Here is a 21,186-nt window from a genome sequence, read left to right as displayed (position 1 = left end):
ATGAATGAAACCCCCTACTTACTTAGTATGGAAAAAATATCTTTTGCACAGTTATATATAAAGCCTTATTTAGATGCTGATTTTTATTTCTCTACTTCTTTTATTTTCTTTCCTCAATGGCCACTTTTCTAAGAACATGTAGGATTTTTTTCTTTTATTTTTCTTTGATATCGGTTTTATGATTAAATAAAAAAAAAACATTCAAGGGGAGAACCAAAGATCTAGACTAGATTCCTTCAGGACAGTGTCCTAATGTCACAGGCCCTAGAGAGTTGTTGCCTGAGCCCTTCCTGGATTAAATTAAACTTTAAAATAATATTTTTAGCCCTTTATAAAGTTCACCCTGGACCCTTACTTGATTATGAAGAATTTGCTCAGGGCAATATATTTCCCATGCTTGTCCTTCTTTATTATTGAGCAATATCTACTCACTACCCAAACCAAAACAACAGTTGCATTACTTTCTCTCTCTAAAGAAGGTACAATAAAACTGACATAATAAAAACCAATGCAACATTCAGAAACCTGAGGAACCCAGTATTTCAATTTCTTCAACTGTATTAGAACAGTTTACTTCTACACAGTACTTCTATACAAGAGATCATAAATTGGACAAAACATTCTTTAATGCCATAGAGATAATCTTAGATACTGACAATATGAGGGAAGAAACTGCTGTTTCTGAAGAAGTAATTTTCATTAGTGTGACAAAAAAAAAAAAAAGAAGTCCACTAAATATCAAGCAGTTCTTTTCTCTAGAACATTTTTGGAAAAAAAGTCATTACTACAAGAAAATTCTCATGATTTCTTAAAAAGACTCAAGATTTCAACTGCTGGAATGCAGTAACAATACTATTCAAGAAGCCAAAAAACTTTATCTATTGAAGTTACATTGAGCACCTACTATAGTTTAAATGTGCTTGCATGAAAGGATTTCAAAGAATGAATTCCAGAAAAAAAAAAAAATCAAGCATCAGATTGCCCATATATTACAAAAACAGAAAGCTCCATCATCTACACCAAGAGACCCTCCCTGGTGAAGTGATCTTCTATTGGTCAGAAACTTATTTATACCTGAAATTTAATCTGAATTGCTTACAATAGGACATCATGCAATTACATCTCATTTTTAATTATAATTTGCTTCAGAATTTAAGTTTAGATACAATTATACATAACATTTTGCTTTTTAATGGTCATTAACATTCTTTTGTTAAGAAAGCTTAGTAAGACTCTACTGAGAAAGCTTTCAGGGAAGTTCTGGTACATTCCAGAACCTCACCATACACAATTCTCTGGATATGTTTTCTCACAGGTAGGGAAACCAAGCTTCTCTCATTAGGAGAATCTTAGCATTATCAAAACTAGAGCAAAATACACATTTTAATTATAATTGTTATTAACCACTTGTATTCAGTGCAGCACTAATGCACAAAGAGCAGTGCTGCAAGTCTAGGAAAAGGCAGACTCCATTGCTGTCATGCTGTGCAATGCTTGCACAAGAACCTCTGACAGTACTTTTACCTTGCCATCCACATGTACACACTCATTAAGGTAGGCCAATATCTTTTCTATCACACCTAACTTTTTCAGAATGTCATGCATTTTGGTATCTGTAGGAAAACCAAAAGACAGCAAGAATTACTGGTTTCACACAAATTTAATATAAAAATGCTTAATATTAATATTGTTTAATAAGATTACAAACTTTTGCTATCTACAGTAAGTTTCTAATATTGCCAATCAATCAACAGTAATATAGATCTCTAGCAAGGCAAGCCTCCTCAAAGTATTTTTACCTGACTATAGGAGCCTGTTGAACACCACATTCTTAAATAAATTCCATAAATTCCCACAAGAATTTTACACTGAAAAATTACAGTAATGCCACTGTAACTCAATTTTAGTCAAACAAGGATGTCACTTCAAATATTTTAAAACACTTTAACAGTATAATATGGAATTGAAAATGGTATTTACTTAATCACCAAGAGAGTATTTTCAACTGATATCACCCTGTAGAGTAGCTGGTTTAAGAATATTTAACAACATAAACAGCAAAAAGGTAAGATATTTGAATTGGTTGGGTTGGTTTGTTTGTTTTTTAATAGCTAAAAAGTGATCCTTCATCTGAAATTTGTCCTGATAAAACTGTATTTTTTTCCTTCACAATTTCATCCTATGCTTTGTTTCAATTTTGAAACATCTGAAATTTTTTGCAGTCATAACTACATATATTTTGTGAGATAAAGTAGATACACTTCCTCATTTTTGTGGCAATTTTTCCAATAATATTTTTAATATTATCTAAGATTTTACCCTCCCATGGTAAAGAACTTGCATGCTCTCATTAGAATCCAAATTCTTTGGAGAAAACATTATTGAATTAGAGTTTGAGTATATAAAGACATCAAGCTGTCTTTGAAACTCTACAGTTATGCACCAAGGGAAATAATGCTCCAAGACTGCTTACTTGCATTGCAATTCAATCACTTCTTTCTACCAAAATTAATAAAATAAAAATTACGAAAATGACCCTTAGCACAAGCATACAGACAACTCAGCAAAACTTCAAGCTCCCAAATGACCAGCACATGAATACAAATTTTCTGAAGAGTTTTACCTTCTAAAATAACAACCAGTTGCTCAGCTGCAGACTTCCGTAAAACTAGGTCAACAGCATCAGAAGTCAAAATATCATACAGCTTTTCAACAGTTTCTGCCTAAAAGTAAAACAAGATTAGATTTGCATCCAGTATGCTACCATGAAACAAGGTAACCAGCCAAATTTCCTAACAGGAAGCAGAAAAGAAAAAATACATTAATTCTTTATCAGAATGTATTTGATTAGATCCTACATACATGTAAGAGGAATGGATTAGGTTACAATCTTTTTGCAACAAATCTCTAATAACTTCTGTGGAATGTGAAAACCAGTTTCCAGCGCATCATAACTGCAGACTTCTAACAAATAATGCCTAATTTATGTAGAACTACAGAATCTCAACACTATACAGAAATGCTAGAACATGCTTTAAAGTCTATAAAGGGGACTGACTTTTTAATGGCAATAGAGTCAAGCATCTAAGCATTTGCTTACCATATTGTTAATGTGAAAGTATTGAGGGGAATGAAGAAAGGAGAATAAAAGGGAGATGAGAAATCAGAAAGAAAAAAAAAGAGGTATTCCTTTGAGTCATACACTCATGATTTGCTTTACACTTTGCAACAGCAGCAATATTAAGTAAACACAGACATAAGTTTGCAATCGGTTTTAAAATATTTAATATTACAAATTATTTGTGTCTGCTTTAGTAAAAATTGTTTCTGTGAGGAAAAATCTAGAAAAAAATAATCTAGAAAAAAATCAGACTCTATCCATGCAGAATGAAATTGCTATGAACAGACCAGGACTGTGTTCTCTGCAATCAAATCTTTTCTGCAGAGAAGGAAAAAAGGAATGATTTTTTTTTCTTAGTGTTGCAAATGGTAGCACAAGAACTTCTGTTTCAGTGCACACAGAAAGAATACATCAACACACTTCTTTTTATGAAGCAAGGCTATTTGTATGAAATACTGCAAACTTCTGAAAGTAAAAACTCAGAGACTGGACAGGTAGAAGAGCAAAATTTAGAAAGAGTTTACTAACCTTAATTATTGAGTTCATTTTATCATCCAGTTTTAGCTCCATAGCTCCCTCTATAATAAATAAGTTTGAAATGCTGGAAAGGACATTACCATTCAGGCACGGGCGTTTCAGGTTTGCCCCTTCCTCATTAAGAACATGGAATGCTAAATGTTTAGCAGCTACAGAACGAACCCTAAATGAACAAATACTTAAAGTAAATATATAAAGCACTCATACTCATACTGGAAAATTTGAGCAGTATAGTTAGAAATTAATTTGTTTTAAAAGTTAATGTGGGGTGTAATTCAAAAGTTAATATAGGGTGTAATTCAATTCAGACTTTATTAATTAACCTTTCAAATCAAGACACAGCATAACATTTAGGAGAAGACATTACTGTCATCAAGATGAGAAGATGCGCTGAAAAGCTACAAAGCATTACTTACAGCTGCTTTTTTGAGAAGAGAAGGCGCAGAGCAGCCTGTAGTCTGGGAGTTCCTGGGAGAATGCCCTCTCCTTTGTCACAGGTTGTTTCACTCAAAGAGAGGATGCATTTACCTAAAGTATCTTTTGTGTCAGCATAACCCTAAGTGAAACAAACAACAAACAAAAATTTACAGAATTATAAAAATCCACTTATTAACTTAGCAAAGTAGAGAAGGTAATTAATTCCATTTTAGGGTCTAAAGGAGGGTGCAGAAGAAGCAACATAAAAAAACTATGCAGTTATTTTTAAGAAAACATTCAAATTTTGCAGATTAATATTCCTCTGTGAAAAAAATAATAAATGATCCTTCATATAAACTAAAGATTTCTTTACATAGTTCAGAGGTGCTTTGACCCAAAGCTTCACCATTCAATCTGTTAACATAATTCTGCTCTGTAAGACCAGTTTCCATTTCAATAAACAAAATTTAGTCCCTACAAAAAAATTATTTTAAAACATTAAATTCTACCTATTTTCAGATCTTCATCAAAGCATTTTCATACACAGACAAAAGGGAATCCGTTATATCAAGTAATGATATTGCAAACATTTTACAAGTAGAGCAAAATACAATGCATTTAAATGCATCTGGTAAACACAGACCTCTGGCACACCCTACTCTGGTATCTATTGCACAAAGCCACTATAGGCTACAGAATAGAGGGAAATTCTACTCACAAAAATTTCTCATACATTTAGCCTACATCTTATAGTAAATGCCCTATTAAATCTATTAACTATTTAATCTTGAATATCAATCATTTGTAAGATATATATGCACATAACATAAAAAAGTTCTAATGACGGGTTGAGAAAGCGCTGAAATAACCCTTCTCCCTTCTCGTTCAAATTCTCAGTATATTTCCTCTACATATTTTTTCTTTCTGAGCCATCTATTTCAAGGCCCATCTTATTTGCAATTTCTCCCCATTTTTGCCTTGATTTTTGTGCAACTTGCATACAGAGTAAAAGTTATACAAGCTACTTTTGCAACTTAGGGTAATACTGAGGTGCAGGCAATTAATGAACACACAGCAGGGAAACAAGGAAGTTGGTATAATTATTGAATGTGATTTTTTGGGGAAAATGAAGACAAAAGGTATACTTGAATTTATTAACTAAGAGAGAAATAAGGCAAAAAAACCAGATACCAGGCAAACACAGCAAAATACCTAATCTGGAAGACTGAGGGCAGATCACAATAAGGAAATTCCAAGTACTAGTAAAAGAACAGTAAAGAATCCAGATGAAGCAATTATGCTGAAAATCCAACTGAGAAAGGCAAAAGCTCAATTTAGATCAAGCTGAGAGTAAAAATAATGAAAATCAAATCTGTACATTATTGGAAACATGAAGATTAAAGCTTAAGGGATATTTCTATAATATTGGAAACAAAACCACCAAAACCAAGTATCTAAATATACTAAAAAAACAGCTTAGGCTGATTGCTATTTTGTGAGTGTGTATTTGATCAGAAAACTATTATTACAGAGAAGCTACAGTTTTCAAATTTAAGACATGGGGGACATTTCAGTAATTATGAATGCTTTAATCTGTACTTGCATTATCCCCTGGTATCTTCAAACCTTTTAAGCCCCAGTCAGTACTGGTTCATTTATGCTACAACATTTCAAATTTCATGCACAAGTAATACCAGGCTAAAATGTGTCTACAAATTCAATGTACTAACAAACTTTACTGATATTAGGACATCTATAAAACATTTCTCCATTTGACACCCAATAGAACAAATCTGTAGGTATGCTACTGTTTATCTGTTTTCCATCTGCTACTTGACCTGATATACATGATTGAACACATCAAATTCAGATTAAAGCACTTAGAAGTACCTGTAAAACAGGAATTACAGGACAGAGGGCCTCAATAAATTTGTTCCAAGTCAATACTTCCATCATTAACCGTCCTTGCAACAGATGTATTAGAATGGCCTTGGCTGTAGAGTTCACCTGCTCAATAACAAAAAAAACCAAACCACTAATGCAACCACCAATGTGTCTAAGTCAGTTTGTCAATGCTAAAATTGGAAATCTTATACAAAAATATGTCAAAGACAAAATATTGTTACTGCAGAATGCTACACTTAAATTATCAGTTCAACTCCATATTAAGTTGTTTGAAAAGCCTCCAAGAGAAAACACACAAATAGTGCTGCCTAAAGAGCACAAAATCATTTTCTCCTTAGAACTCTGGTTTGTCTTTTCTGAAATAAAATAAATTATTACTTAAAACTTCTACACCTATTGGTCCCTCTATCCTGCAGGTAAAAGAAATTCTGTTTCGTTTCTTTCCTGACTTTGCCTTTCTGGGGCATTTTATTCCCAGTCTATGATATGCTTCTGAAGACACAGAAAGGCAAGAGACTTAAAGCCTGTTATGTGGCCAATTCACTTTCCTGAAGCAAAGAATCAAACTAAAAAGGCTACAGAATATTTCAAGCTGTATCATAACTCAACTGAAGTTCTCTATCAAAACCAGAAAAGCCATAAGATACAGCGCTTACACTGCATTAACGTATCCAGTATATAATCTACATAACATGTAATATTAGATTATTTACAAGCTAAGATTATTAATGCCATGGGAACATAGGAAAAAAGCCCAGCTTATCAGAATTAACTCTTATATAGTAGTGTGAAAACACCTACCTTCAGCAGCTAAAACCCTGCATTTTTTGCCAGAGCTAAAAATCCTCTCACCCCAGGCAACAAGGACAGCCTGCAATAATATCGCTCTAGCCTATCTTTAGAGAAAGACTGGCTTTAGAGAATCATATGGCAAATATCAAGCCTAGCTTGAAATACAAGGTTCTTGTCAATTTTTTTCTCAATGTCTAAAAGGTTGAACTGATACTTTATGAACACTTAAGTAGCAGTTATACAGGATGAAGTAATATAAATTTAAAAATACTTGGATACAATGTTCTTTATCTATTTTGTTAGAAATATAATAAAAATGCACTATAAGGTAGAAAACAAAATGTGACAAATTTGTAAATAGGCACTAGCTCTGATTCTTTTAATTCAGTATCAATTGAAATCTATTTCTTTTGCTTGAACAAAAAGAATATAGAAATATATATTCTAATACTAATATAGAAATATATTCTAACACTAATATAGAAAACTCCCAGTCTTTTTAATAACATATCCAATACAGTAGCCAAAATAAATGCCTTCCTTGAAAAAGATAAATTACATTCAAAGCATAAACATAACATACGTTCTCAAAGACATTTTATTTCTCTCTTTAAAATGCTCACATCTAAAAAAATCACTTTTAAACAGAACTGTGCATAGTACTGAATTAAAAGAAAATCTCATTCCAGAAAAGAAGCTAAAAACATATAAATAATTTGGTAGTCAATGTTCTTTCTGACTGTAGGGATGCTATAGATCAGCTATAAAGGAGTTGTCATAAAAAACATAAGTAACTTTATTGTCCTCTCAGAACTCCCTACTTAGCTCTAAAGGCTAGTGGACATACGTTAAGCAGTCACGCATATAAATGAACCCAATGGAAATTTGGTCCTATTCTACAACGTTACAGAACACTTCTATAATGCTCCTGTAACTATAATTAAACACAGATGCTTGTGGTGGTGAAATACAATTTCATAGCAAATACTTGCAGATTTAAAGTGTCTTTTTGTTCCTCAGCTATTTCACAGGTTACTCCAATTTTACAAAACTTGAGACTTCAAAGTTCATTTTTCCCATAAATGTGAAGCACCATACACACTTTTTCATCATACACATATTTTACTGAATATTACAGGAAAAAAGTAAAAAAAACCTATCTTATTTCATTTTCCATTGGTCTTTATTATAGTTAATAGCATCCTATTCACATAATATTATCTTGTCTCTGAATTAATTGTATAAAAAAAATTCTTCCATTTACTACAACCTTACTATTTACGTATCTTTTCTGTATGCAAGAGACCATATTTGGTCAAAACTTCAGGTAAGCATTAGACCATTATGGAGAATCTCAACACCTACTCCGCGTGCACACCAGCTTACAAACACAGCCAGCAAACACCGTACCTCACTCTTATCTTCCTGAAGGCCAAATGTGCAGATTTCATACAACACTTTAGGCTGCAGAAGAAAATGCACTCCCTGGCAGATTGATGGCACGGGCTTCGCAATGTTATGGATGCCTAGACAGTCCTTCAGTAAAAATAAAGTTGGTTAGCTAAAAATTCAAGTCAGTCTCCACTACCACATCTTGTTTTATAGACAGACTGAAGTTGTCATGCTGTAAAAGGCTTTTTCCATGCACTTTGAAAGATAAGTTTTGAAAGCTAAACGTGACAGCCCTGGAACAAACACAATCTGTTTGGATCACTGATTGAAAACTCCTGTTACTACACAGGACTAAGAAATAGAAAATAATTTTGGTTTTATTTTGAATAATTGTGAAAAAAAATTAAAAATCTGTATATTACATTAAATAAGACAATGTTTGGCATTAGATTAAAATAAGAAAAATGTAAAACAGGTTGGTAAAAATCTTGCAAAAAAGAGACAAGTGCCATTCAGTGGAGATAGGTTTTTTTTTCAGAGAGACTAGTTCTACAAGCACACTAGGTATAGATTATATCCACTACAGGAAATTAAAGTTTCATTCAAGTATTATACCAAAATACAAAAATAATTTTTATTTTGTGAGCCAATATTATGGAATACCCAAAATGACCCGATAAATACCCGAATAGCATAGAGTACAGCCACACCTTTAGGAAGTTCATGCCATACTTCAAGGAAGTTCATGCTCTTTATCTCTTTTTGTATCATTACAAAAAACTAAGGCCATGACAAAATACGCATGTAAAAAAAAAAAAAAAACAAGATACACACAATACTTCTCCAGAACAGGGGAAAAAACCCAAAGAAAACAAAACAACAAACAATATTAGGAGTATATAAAAGGATTTACATGTTCTTTACATATCATTTTTAAGTGCAGTACCTGAAGTCTAACCTAAACAAGAATGTAACAGCAAACTACAAGCCCAGGCTTACACTGATTTTTCAGCATATAACAGAGTAAAGAAAATTTCTATTAAAAAAGCTTTTATGACAAAACCATATAACATGCATTATTGAGTGCAACACCAAGAGTGTTAAGTAAGCAATAATTCAAACCTTAACCACTTCCAAACAGCAGTGATAGGCTTCAGCTTTTATATTCAACAAAGGATGAGACAATAGATGGAGAAGCAACTTCTGACTCTCCACCTGAAGCAATGAGTTGGCTTCAGCAGACTTCCAACTAAAAATGAAAAAAGTTAATTAAACCAATTTATTTTACAGTACCTAAAGATGCCTACAGAAGTTTTCTTGCTACATTTCAGGATAATATCTGAAAAATACTTCCTGTAATGGTATACATTCTGAAAAACAGTAAAAAGTTCAGAGATGACAACATATTTGCCAAAATCATAGTATCAATCTTTGTGTCTGTATATTTTTATTTTTATTCTTTTAAACATGTAGGTAATCAAAGATCACAGTTTTTCAAAACTCTCTCATCAAAATTAAGAGCCCAGAATACATTGATGTTCATCTGAAAACACAAAATTCTACTGAGCTTCAGTAGACATATTTGACCACATATATGATTATGAAAAACACCTGTGGTTTTAGAATTTTTTCAGTATAGAGGCTGGAGTCCATCTCACTACCGTGAAGGGAATTGATATTAAATTAAATTTAAAAATTTAATTTCCTATTGCCTGAAACATCAACCAAACACTGATAAATTCTAAAAGTATTAGAACATTGAAAAACATTTATACATTTCATCATTTAGAACATTTACTGGACAGCTCTCAAATACAGTCTCCTTTGAAAAAAATCCCTAAAGTCAAGTTCTGAATCAGTATATAATTAAATTTTTGTTCTTCAAGAACTTTTTCAGGCACCATAAGGTAACATATTCTCTAACTAGAGACATGGAAAAAATTGCAAAAGCAATAAAAATAGGCTGTTTAATAAATGAGATGCCCTGTTTAATAAACGAGATGCCATGTTGCAATATAAAGCATCTACAATAAAGGAAGTCCTTTAGGATTTCTGAAAGTAAAATAAAAGTGAATGATACAAATATACTCAGGGCAAAGGATTTTCAAGAAAACTGAAAGACAAGTCAAAGTGTTTAAGATTGCTTCCTTATAAATCACATACTTTACACACAAAATCATAAAAGCTTGTACATAGAATACAATTAACTTTTTAGCAACTGAAATTTAGTTTTCAAGAACACCACCACAGAATGGCACAAATCAGCCCATTCAATGGCTAGAAGAAAATAATTATTCCTACAAGGAATAGAGAAGTGAGCTCCTATTTGAGAAACTTTATCCTAAAAAAAAGAAAGAAAAATCACATTTTCTCAAGCAGAGTTTTAAATAGTAATGTACTCACATATTTGAGCATATGTGAATGCATTCTTGAAGCAAGGGAAAGTGTAGGTGGAAGGGTAGACTACTCAAGGCCTGATCTGCCAATTCTAGTAATTCAGAAAGATTCTTGTCCCCCTGTGAAGTAAAATGAAGAGAAAGAACGAAACTAACAAAATTAGTAAAATTTAAAGCATTCAATTTTACTGCATAATTTTTCCAAATTTATCATAATTGAATACTAAGTAGGTTTTTGTTCAGTCTTTCACAGAGAAGTTTATAATTAACTAATCCAATGCATTCCAACAAAAAAAAATTTAGAACCTCTTCTGGGGAGCTGAAAGCCCTTCAGCAGCTGAGTCCAAATAAACTTCTATTAAACTCAGTAGGAATAATGTATCTAACATTTCACAGCATGAACACTTTAACACTATTCAAATCACTATTTTTTAATCAATATGCATTTTATGTGAGAGAAGCATAATAAAAGATTTAACTATTAAACTTTAAACATCCCACTGTTGCAACAAGTTAGATTTTTTTTTTTAGTTTGAGTACCTATGTCTTCATCATACTGGTTACCAAATATACCAAATACATTAAACATGAGCCATTTAAATTTGATGGAGTCAATTTCATTGTAAAGAGCATTTTCTGAGCAAAGTATTACTTCTATTAACTTCAGAACCTGCCTAGACAAAATATAGATTAATTCTGATTAAAGACAGCACTATATTTATATTCTGTATGTTTTTCATTTGTATCAGTATCAATGGAACCAGTATTGTGCAAAATTGCTTATCCATTTGGATAATGAAGAAGAATATTTCAGTACTGTGCTAGAATCTCTTAACTAATAAAGCAGTTGTCTTCATGACAAAGTGAAATACAAACCTCAGCCAGTCTAGTAGTTGTTTATTAAAGCTGCAATTGCTAAAGTACTTGGGATTTAAAATTTTCTGAATGATATATTTAACTCCTGGACAACATACATACACCCACACTATATATTTCAACAGATATAAAATAAATAGTGTATTATATGAATACACATGTATTATATGTCAAGATATATATTGATATATATGTATATGTTTGTATAAATAAGCAGAATATTTGCTGCTGCTTCTTTCTTTGCCCGTAGGAGGTCCTGTGCCCATTTCCAATTTCCAATTGTTTATTTCTTTGTTTTTACTTCAGATGAGATTTTTTACCAACATCATGACTAGTATTAATGAAAACAAATATAAATTAACTACACCTTGCATCATACAGAATACTTGTACTTGGGGATCTTCCTCTGCTGTGTTAGACTTTAATTTTTATTAGAGGAAACAATGTAAGGAAAGAAATTTGCCTATAGGAAATATTTTATATAATAAAGTTTCACACCTCCTTATGAACTTCAACCATAAAGCTACAAGTGCATTCAATCGAATATGCAGCTTCTGAAACTTGCTTATAAATACTGTAGTTCTCAGTACTCATCTGCTCCAGATAGGCTGCAATGGACTCATGCATGCTTGGGTATTCCAAGGAGAACGACATATCCAGTGAGAGAAGGAACAAAGCATTCAGCAAACTCTTTTGTGTGACTTTACTCGCCTTTGAAAAAGAAAGCAACTGTCAGAATAACAGCCTGAAAATACAGTAAAATCAACAATAGCACTTCCAGTCATTCAACAAGTACAATCAGCATTGCTGCTACTTAAAATTTAGAAAACACATTCCATTAAATGAGTTTTATCTGAAGAATTGTTTTTTCTTTATTAAAAGTGATAGTTATTTAGATGTCACTCCTAATATCAGACCTGCAGCCAGTCACAAAAGTTGTGTATGATCCAGGCACTGCACACTGCTGGCCGGAGTCAATTCACTGTCTGACCACGAGATGGCAGAGAGCACACAAACCACAATTATTTCTGTATTAAAAAAAGCTGTCTACAATTCCACATGGTCATATTGCAAACTAAGGACTGGGATTTTCTTGTTGTTTTTGGTTTTTTCTTTTATTTTTAATTGCAAGTGTACCTGCTTTCAACTTATATTTTGACCTCAAATACAGTAACTTTGTTCGAACTGTTATACACAGAATGGAAACTTTGCATTAGGTACACAAGAACATAAAACATAAAAACTATGAAAAGTCATTAGATTTGTATATCTACACTTATTTTCAGGTACAAGACTTAATATTTGTGACAAAAACCCTGTAACTGAAAATTAATCTTCTAATCCCATTAACTAGTGTCTAGAAAAAGCTAAATTCCACTAAAAACTGGTCCAAAAAATTAAAACTGATTCAGGTTTACACATCTAACACCTTCCATCTCACAAAAACTTCATCAGACCTTCCCAACTGAAATTAAAAGAAACAAAATCCTCCCCACTAAGAAAACAACAAAAAACCCTGAACTGCAAAAGCTACAACAGAATTTTAAAAGAGCACTGGAAGCAAAGAATAGTTAAAATCACTCCAATTTACAAAATGTAATTGATTACTACATTCCATCAGAATAAGAGTGATGATTTTTACATGTTAGATAATGCTACTCTTACTTGCATGCATACTACAAAAAAGCAGGGGGCAGCAAAGCCTTGCAAACCATACATCATATCAGAAAAAAACACTACAGGAGGAAAAAGAATACTGAATTTCAAAAATTCATTTAAAAACTGTATTAAAAATGTTCTAGGTATTTTTTTTAAGATTTGTAACCTGCAGAATACACCGGTAACTGAAGAATGGACAAAGTTGCCATCTGTGAACATATATCACCCAGTGCAAATAAGATTAATTTCTCTGTCCAAGGGCCTATTTTCTCAGTATTCATCCCTGAGGAAAGTATCTCTTACTGCCCTCTTAAAATGCAAAACCAAGAGACAATCACTCATAATTAGTGATGACATACCTTTTCTACAGGGAGAAGTACTTGGAGCAACCTAACAGTGAAGAGCGAAATACTAATAAATGCCATTCTGTGATGCATCAGCATCACCTTAGGCTGTTCTGCACTTATATTGCTTTTGTGATATAATATAGTTTCTCCAAGCAAACCCAAGACCAGAAGCAATTTGTCTCTCTGAAAACAAAATCAGAAATACAATAATTAGAAAAAAATGAAACATCACTGTTTATTTACAGTGTATACATAGCACCTGCAGCGTCATCAGCACAATTATGCCACATAAGCTAAAACTGCATAAATGCTGCAAAATACATAGCAATGTTTTTGTCACCTATGCATTAGTCCTGGACCTCAGCATACTCTCACTATTAGTTCTGGATACTTTGCTCAATAATTACCCATTCCTGGTTGCTCTTTCCCCTTTCCTCTCCCACTTTTCTCTCTCCCCCCACAACCTTTATTTCTGCTCACTACACTTCTTACCTTCTGAAATTTTACCTGTTTTGAAGTTCAGTCTTAATAAGGAAATATTAAGTCCTGTTTTGAACCTGATAATAAAGCTTTACTTAAAATTAAAAAAAAAAAACCTTCCCAAACCAATTCACAGTAACTTTGAAAACATCAATGAGGTTTTTATCCCTATTGATTTTCGAAGGAAACAGCAAAACATTTTTCATTCTCTCTCCTATTTAAAAAAAATCAATATAAATGTGTACCATTACCCACCTTATTTGCAGGGGTTTGTTGATTATGGAAACAAACATTATCCCACTAATAATAATAAGTATGATATACATATTTATGAGCAATGAAATATAATGATTCAGATCATAATACAAGTAGACGAAGAGATATTAAGCTTCTGAGATTAAATGTTCTGCAAGTAATCTTCAGCACTGATGTGATGCTGATCAATTATAATAGATTTTCACAGATTGGAAGATTAAATTAAAAGAAAAAATTCTTATTCACCAATAGGTCTTATAAATTCAAATATTAGCAATTATAAAATAGAGAACAGGAAAGCCTAAAGCAATATTTTTATTAATTAATATTGCAGCTGTTATTGTTTCATATTCAGTGGTATTTTCCATGAATTCTAATAAGTCAAGTGCATTTAAGAGCACATTTAATTCAAGTCTTCAGACAAGTTTCAGTCTGCAACTGGTATGTTTGTTACATGCCTGAGCCATGCCAGCTTATGCTTCAGCTTCTACTTGCTCTTCAAAAGAGCAAGTCATAATCATTTTATCTGTTTTCACTAATTTTATAATTCATATAACAACTCTCAACTGTGCTCAGCAACTTAAAATATTTAGTTAACAGCACCTTAATGCTTCGAATCTCTGCTGAGCCAAAAAGGCCTCTCCTTTCTTTCCCAGCTAAGCAACATTTTTAAGATATCTGAAATTTGTGCAGGGAAAAGTGTGGGAAATGAATAGCATGAATCTTAGAATTCCAGTCTTGATCTGGACAGTTATCTCCCTAATTTTAAACAGATAGTTTATAATGAGTAAAGAAAGGGAAAGTTGTTATGTACATCAAATTGGCGTCCAACATTTGTAGTCAGTGCTTTTCCCTCAGTTTCCCTTCCCCTACAATGTGCTTCTCTCAATGGCTGCTTACTGTCTTGAGGTGAAACTCCAAGTATTGTCTGGTAAAAGAACTTACATTTTAAAAAGTGTCATCGATAGAACTAGTAAAAAACTACTTAAAATTTTCAAATGCACAGCTCAGCAGAAGCTTAGTTACATGAATTGATGCAGAAGGTGTCAGAAGCTTATCAAAGCAGAAAAATATGGCCGATCAAAACCTGAAGAACCTTACCAACTCCAATGCAAAAAGGCTGTCATCTTCCCAAACATTTTCAGAAATAGCATCACCAATAAGGGACATGTCTTCAACAAGCAATTCAAGAACTTCCATTGTCACTCTCCTACTGCCTACACAAATGAGAGGATAAATTCAAATATAGATTAAATATTATGTTTTGATATTCAGAAGACACCACTGTAAACAAGAGATTATTTGTCACATGGAATTCTGGTATTTTAATTTTCCTATATGCTTCTACAAAACTAATGCTAACTATCCTCAACAACTAATAGCTCTGAATCAGAGAAGGAAACAACTAGCCAAAGTCACAACAGATTTAAACAATAGTATACTTTGAAAAAATATGAATTTCTTTAAAACCTACTGCAAAATTAATTAAGAAAATAATTGTGAACTTTACTACAGCTGTAAATCTGACTACTGAACTTTTTTAAAGTTCATAATAAAGACACTAATTTCCCCCATCCAGACAGCAGTGTTACAAATCTTCTGTATATATTACCTATTCCCATTGATCTGCATTTTTGGTATAGGAGTGACTTTCTTCACAGATTATTTTGTTTGAGATCTTTTAAAAAACAGAGAGATGAAGACCCACTTGAGCTACTTGCACAATTCTCTGTAACAGTTTCCTCTTTGCTTGTAGGCTGGTATTTATTAATTTTCATTTCTTCTTCTGAGTGTCTCTTAATAACAAGGCTAATCTGGTCCATTAGTAACTTTTATAGTTTGTACAATTTTAAGCTTGAATATGTGGCCACAAAGAAACTTGGCCTGAGCTTAGAAATCTACAGCCTACATTTACTGCAAATATAAACCTCCTCCTAACGTATCCAGATAATGAGAAAACAGGAGCTAGAAGGTTTTATGAAGAACAAGGCAGAATATCTGGAGCCAGACCAAATATTTTCAACCTCACACAAGTGAAGATGCCAAAACTGTCTGACATCTTAAGGAACCATACGGTGACAGTTTCCCTTAAGTAATCAATGTAGTGCAACTGTTGGCTTAGTTACTTGTTGATGGTATGTTTCTATTTAAAATCATAGACGGATTTCACACAACAGCATTGAATTTTCAATGTATCTTTTAACTAAGATAAAAATTCAGCATCCTTCAACATGCTCAAAACAAAATCTGTTTAAAAAAGATAAAGTTCTAGTTGTTTGTTATAATTTAACATTAATTTCTTTGTGGATTTTTCTATCTCTTGTAAATTTTACACGCTGCAGAAACCTTGTTGATATATTTGAGAAAAAAAATTATCTCTGTATGTGACTAGATGTGTAGCGATAATGACCACAGCTTCTGCAATTTGTAGCTTCAGTGACCTGCTTTGGGTGAGAAATGACAGAAAATGGCACAGTCCTTTTGAAAGTTTGGTTTTACTTTTCTCACAGAAGTTCTGTTTTCCATTGGTTTTAGGCCAATTTAACTTAATAAATCTCTCCATTTTAACCAAAAATCCCACAAAAAAACCCAAAACAACCCCCACAAAACCAAAACAAGCCCACACCACTACTGATTTCTGCAATGACTTTGCTTACAAGGCAGATCAGCACAAAGGAAGAAAAATTTCAATGAACATCTCCACAAGGAACAGAATTGAAGCTTAACTAAAATACACATCATTTTGCAAAATAAAAGGCAGCAAATTTTACAATAAGCTTACTGGTTTTTCCTTTACCCAGTAACTGAAACATCTAGATTAAAATCTACACTATACCATAGAAGTTGATAATAACGTTCATAAAAACGCCTGTTGATTTCACTAAAGATAACAACCGAAAATATAACCACACGAGAAACTGTGTGTTACTGTCTCACAATATCACACTGTCTCACAGTGTGCCTCCAGATCACAGGCTTTCACATCAACAGGAACAGGATAAAAATATTAGCTTCTCTACAATCTGTGCCTCATTACAGCATAGTGGAAGAATGAAGAAATATCACCAAGGAGAGTTTAAGAAGTGTAAAAAACCTAAGGGGAAGATAAACAAAGTCCACCTTTCCAGAAAGTAAAACTATTTTAATTCTATTACACGACTGAAAGAAAGAACCTTGAAATGTAGAAAAACTCTCTTTTAACTTTGCAGATTTGAAGTGACAGGCACCAGAAATCAAAAAGATAGAAAATACATTTTCTGCAGTTTTATATTATAAATAAAAGATACTAGAAGTCATGAATGTGCTTGTGACTAATTAATATTTAAACACCATTATTATGAAAGGGAAAAACAAAACTTTAATTCATTTTAGCTGGTTTATAACAAAACAAAAAGAATTAAATAATTTTCATACACATTTCATAGAATTTTTATAAGTTGAAGCCTCTAGCTTTTAGTACTCTAGCCACAGAGAGATGCACATTTCCAGCTCCTATATTTGAAACCCTGACCACATTTAACAATACCTATATTGAATTACATTACATTTTACAGCTAAATACCATTTTAGACAACCTTGGAGCAAAAAGATTGTCTGCCAAAAGGGCTTTGCAATTTAGAACCTCTATAAAATAAAATTTGAAATTAGACTATCATTACTTATGTTCCTTAAACCACTTGTTACTACATTTGTAAGAATAAAAACAAGCCTTTCACTAGAATTTTTGTTTATTAGTTCTTGAACAAGAGGAAAACTCTGTGCTTAAACAGATCCTTTGGAGAACGCCTCTGGTTAAAAGTGCTTATTTTTCCATCTTCTTGAATGACATTTTACCCTGACATACCATTTTTCCACCAAACATGGACTTCCTGCCACTGTCAGTAAAAAACACTTAAAACTTCTGCAGCAATTCTGGAAATCAATCAGAAGATTCGAGCTTTGTGACCTGAACAAAGTCTCCAGAAAAGATGTGTTGCAACCAGCAACAGCACATCAGTAGTCATCTGTGCCTTATTTATTTGAGGTAGTCACCTCATTGACCAACTTCGCAAGAGCATCTTGTATTAAGGATGGGCAAGACATGCAAGTTAACACTTAACTCAAAACTTTCTTACCTGTTCTTAGAAGAGGTATTGCATTTTCCAAGATGGAAACACAGAACTGAGGAAGGCTAAGCTGCTTCATCTGTAATTCCAAAGTGTCCTCATTTTCAATATCTGGTAAGTCAGTATGCCCTATGTCAAATGGGGAATGCAGAGAGACTCTGGAGTTGGCATTTGCTTGAGTACTGTTTCCACTTAAAACAGAAATTTTAAAAAAAAGAAACATAATTAACTCTTGCAAAGAGAAAACACATATGTACAGCTGTTACAACTAGCATTTAGTGTTTTCATGACTCCTGCCTTAAGCATATCCTTCCTCCCATCCCAAACTTTCTCTGCTATCTACCAGTGTTGCAAGAAGAGGGAGATTTCATTTCATTGGTTTTTTTAAATGTCAGAACAGGTAGCATCACAAGTGAATGCCAAATGTTTTGGCAATCATCTTCAAAATCACTTAGCACTGTGTACTGGAAGAAATACACATGCAACGAACACAATATCACATGAGAAATATCAGTTGATTGGAAATTATTTTTTCCTTTTTTTTTATGAACAAAATCTATCAGTTGCTTGAAGCAATACAAGTTACTAAATCAAATTTCAGCCTGAATTATACTTACTATATTAAAACCATTCTATATAGCTAGCCACAAGAATCCTTAAAAGAAAAATTAAGAAGCATGAGCTCTGTTTACTCCTTTGGACTACCGCATCCACTGTAAAACAGGATGTATTTCCTTGTCCAAGAAAGCCTTAAATGTAATCAAATATATACTACAAAGTATAAAGAATGCTATTAAATTATAGACATTTTTTAAATTATTAAATATTTCATCTATGGTATATGACTATATCATTAAATACAGTATATATGGTTCATATATTATGAACAATATATAGTTCATAACTGCATTAATTTTTTAAAATAACCTAATTCTACTACCAGCATTATAATTAATAAAAATCAGACCATATTTTTAAAGTTCTCTTATCCCCAACAATGTTTAGCAATCTTGATATCCTTTAAAATCTTAATAACTAATAACTGGGTTTTGGTTGGTTCCCTTTTTTATTTTTAAACAAGCTGAAGAAACTGTAGCATGACTGCGCCACATTCTATTGTCTAATTAAATGTAAAATATGTAAAAATGTATAAGAAGTTAAATCCCAACTGATTAAGAAGTCAACAACAAAGCTACAATCAAAACAGAAGAGTTCACCAATATGTATTTTGGGTTTGGCTGAACTTACCAGAGGAAAAGGAAGGAGAGGTATCAATCACAAAAACAATTCAGAAGAGGAAAGGTTAAGTTTCCAGGCAGAATTTGAAACAGACAAACAGACAGATTGAAGAGTCTCAAGATTAAAGAAGAAGGAAAAGAAGAGTTACATATAGAATAACAATATACAAATAAATAGCAATAAACAAATTTACATAACAATTATGTAAGAAAAGACAAGATTCACTAAAAGTAGCTCTTCCTTATCAAAATCAAAAATGTCCAAACAACAACACTACTGTCCCTTCTCAATATCATATCTTCTATTCAATATCATGCTGTTCTTTATGCTACCTCCGGGCTAAATTATATTTTTGTAAGAAATGAGATTCGTGGGCAGTGAGCAGGTCTACTGCAGCACACAGAATGCAAGAAGATAAAGGTGTGCAGTCATAAACAGCTCCTAAAATGACTCTATTAGCTAGCACTTCCTGGTTTCTGGAAGTCTCATCACTGCCTGAACTGGTACTTATGCAGCTTTCATTTCTAGACTGACAGCCAGGCCAGTCTCTTGCACAATATACACCAGCTGCTATTAAGCTGTTAACTGTCCAGCTTCAGAAAATGGCCAGGGCCTAGAAGGCATAAAGCCTGGAATTCATTGGCAGTGCCATATTAGTTACCTGATAAAAATCAATATATTAGACTTCAATAAAAGTAACTGTTTAATATGACTGTCAAGATGTATTTACAATTGAGCTATTCTCATCACAGCCTATTTGAATACCTAGGAGGTACTCAATCACTAAGCCCATACATCACAGAGACTCAAATGAACTACCAACAAGCACACAGATTTACAAGGACTTTCAAAATCCCACATACTAGAAGACATTGGTACTTGAACAGCAGCTTTAAGTTTTTGAGTTGGGCAATGACAAGCAACAAAACCACACACAAAAACTGCTACATTTTGAGGGTATACAGATTATTTATAATTTCATATGAGTCAAATATTTACACAAATATTATAGAACTGAAATTTGTTGTCATATTTAACAACAAATTTTAAAGACTTCAATAGAAATCTTTATAGAGCATAACATTTTTGACAATACTATATACTGTTACCTACAGGATGGCCATTCCACTTAAAAGAACTTATGAGGTCATCTGCTGAAAAAAAGAAAAATCCCTGACTCTCCAGCAATAGACTGAATATATGCTCTTCTGTGTCTTACAAATACATGCACACGCAATAACATTTGATAGGAAGATACTTTGTTTAAAATGGTGGTTGGGTACAAAACGTGGCAATGTTTTTATGTATTCTGAACACCACTTCAAGAAAGGTTTAATTCATAAACACGCTTTGAATCTTCACAAGTTACCAAAACCATTGCATCAATTCACATACTGACAAGGAGCTGATAATATAATCCTATATTAAAATGTTTTTAACTGAAGTGTAAGTTATTTCCTGTTTCATTCACCTAGAAGACACTGCATCCCAATCTTGGCCATCTCCTCTAGGACGCTGAACTGTCCGTCCAATCACAGAGGGCCGAGGACTGCTGCTTCCAGGTGATGGATTCTGAGAGCCAGGAGCACCCCTTGCTTCTTGACAGTAAGATATAGATGAATTCTGGGAAGCTGTGCCTTTATGTAACACAAAGAACATATTTT

General features: G+C 32.8%; 1 protein-coding gene across 7 annotated transcripts in view; it reads right to left on the bottom strand.

The window, feature by feature from the left end:
• Positions 1-21,186, bottom strand: part of RTTN (rotatin) — an 80,479-nt gene that overhangs the window by 51,121 nt on the left and 8,172 nt on the right. Inside the window, exons 1-14 of one of the 7 annotated variants that reach the window (XM_064705758.1) lie at positions 20,994-21,072; positions 19,532-19,636; positions 18,293-18,474; positions 15,279-15,394; positions 13,455-13,625; positions 11,935-12,147; positions 10,568-10,680; positions 9,287-9,413; positions 8,183-8,308; positions 5,966-6,085; positions 4,075-4,214; positions 3,650-3,821; positions 2,624-2,723; positions 1,525-1,613 (exon numbers count right to left, since the gene is read on the bottom strand). In XM_064705758.1, coding sequence (XP_064561828.1) covers positions 1,525-1,613; positions 2,624-2,723; positions 3,650-3,821; positions 4,075-4,214; positions 5,966-6,085; positions 8,183-8,308; positions 9,287-9,413; positions 10,568-10,680; positions 11,935-12,147; positions 13,455-13,625; positions 15,279-15,394; positions 18,293-18,362 — 1,557 coding nt within the window. In that variant the 5' untranslated portion in view covers positions 18,363-18,474; positions 19,532-19,636; positions 20,994-21,072. Of the gene's footprint in view, positions 1-1,524; positions 1,614-2,623; positions 2,724-3,649; positions 3,822-4,074; positions 4,215-5,965; positions 6,086-8,182; positions 8,309-9,286; positions 9,414-10,567; positions 10,681-11,934; positions 12,148-13,454; positions 13,626-15,278; positions 15,395-18,292; positions 18,475-19,531; positions 19,637-20,635; positions 20,645-20,993; positions 21,160-21,186 lie in introns of those variants that run through there. The other 6 variants (XM_064705760.1, XM_064705764.1, XM_064705762.1 and 3 more) reach the window with 6 other exon arrangements.

This window comes from Zonotrichia leucophrys, chromosome 2 (assembly GCF_028769735.1).
Source record: "Zonotrichia leucophrys gambelii isolate GWCS_2022_RI chromosome 2, RI_Zleu_2.0, whole genome shotgun sequence".
Lineage (NCBI taxonomy): Eukaryota > Metazoa > Chordata > Aves > Passeriformes > Passerellidae > Zonotrichia > Zonotrichia leucophrys.
The sequence above is the reverse complement of the archived record's forward strand: the minus strand, read 5'-3'. Positions and strand labels throughout refer to the sequence as shown.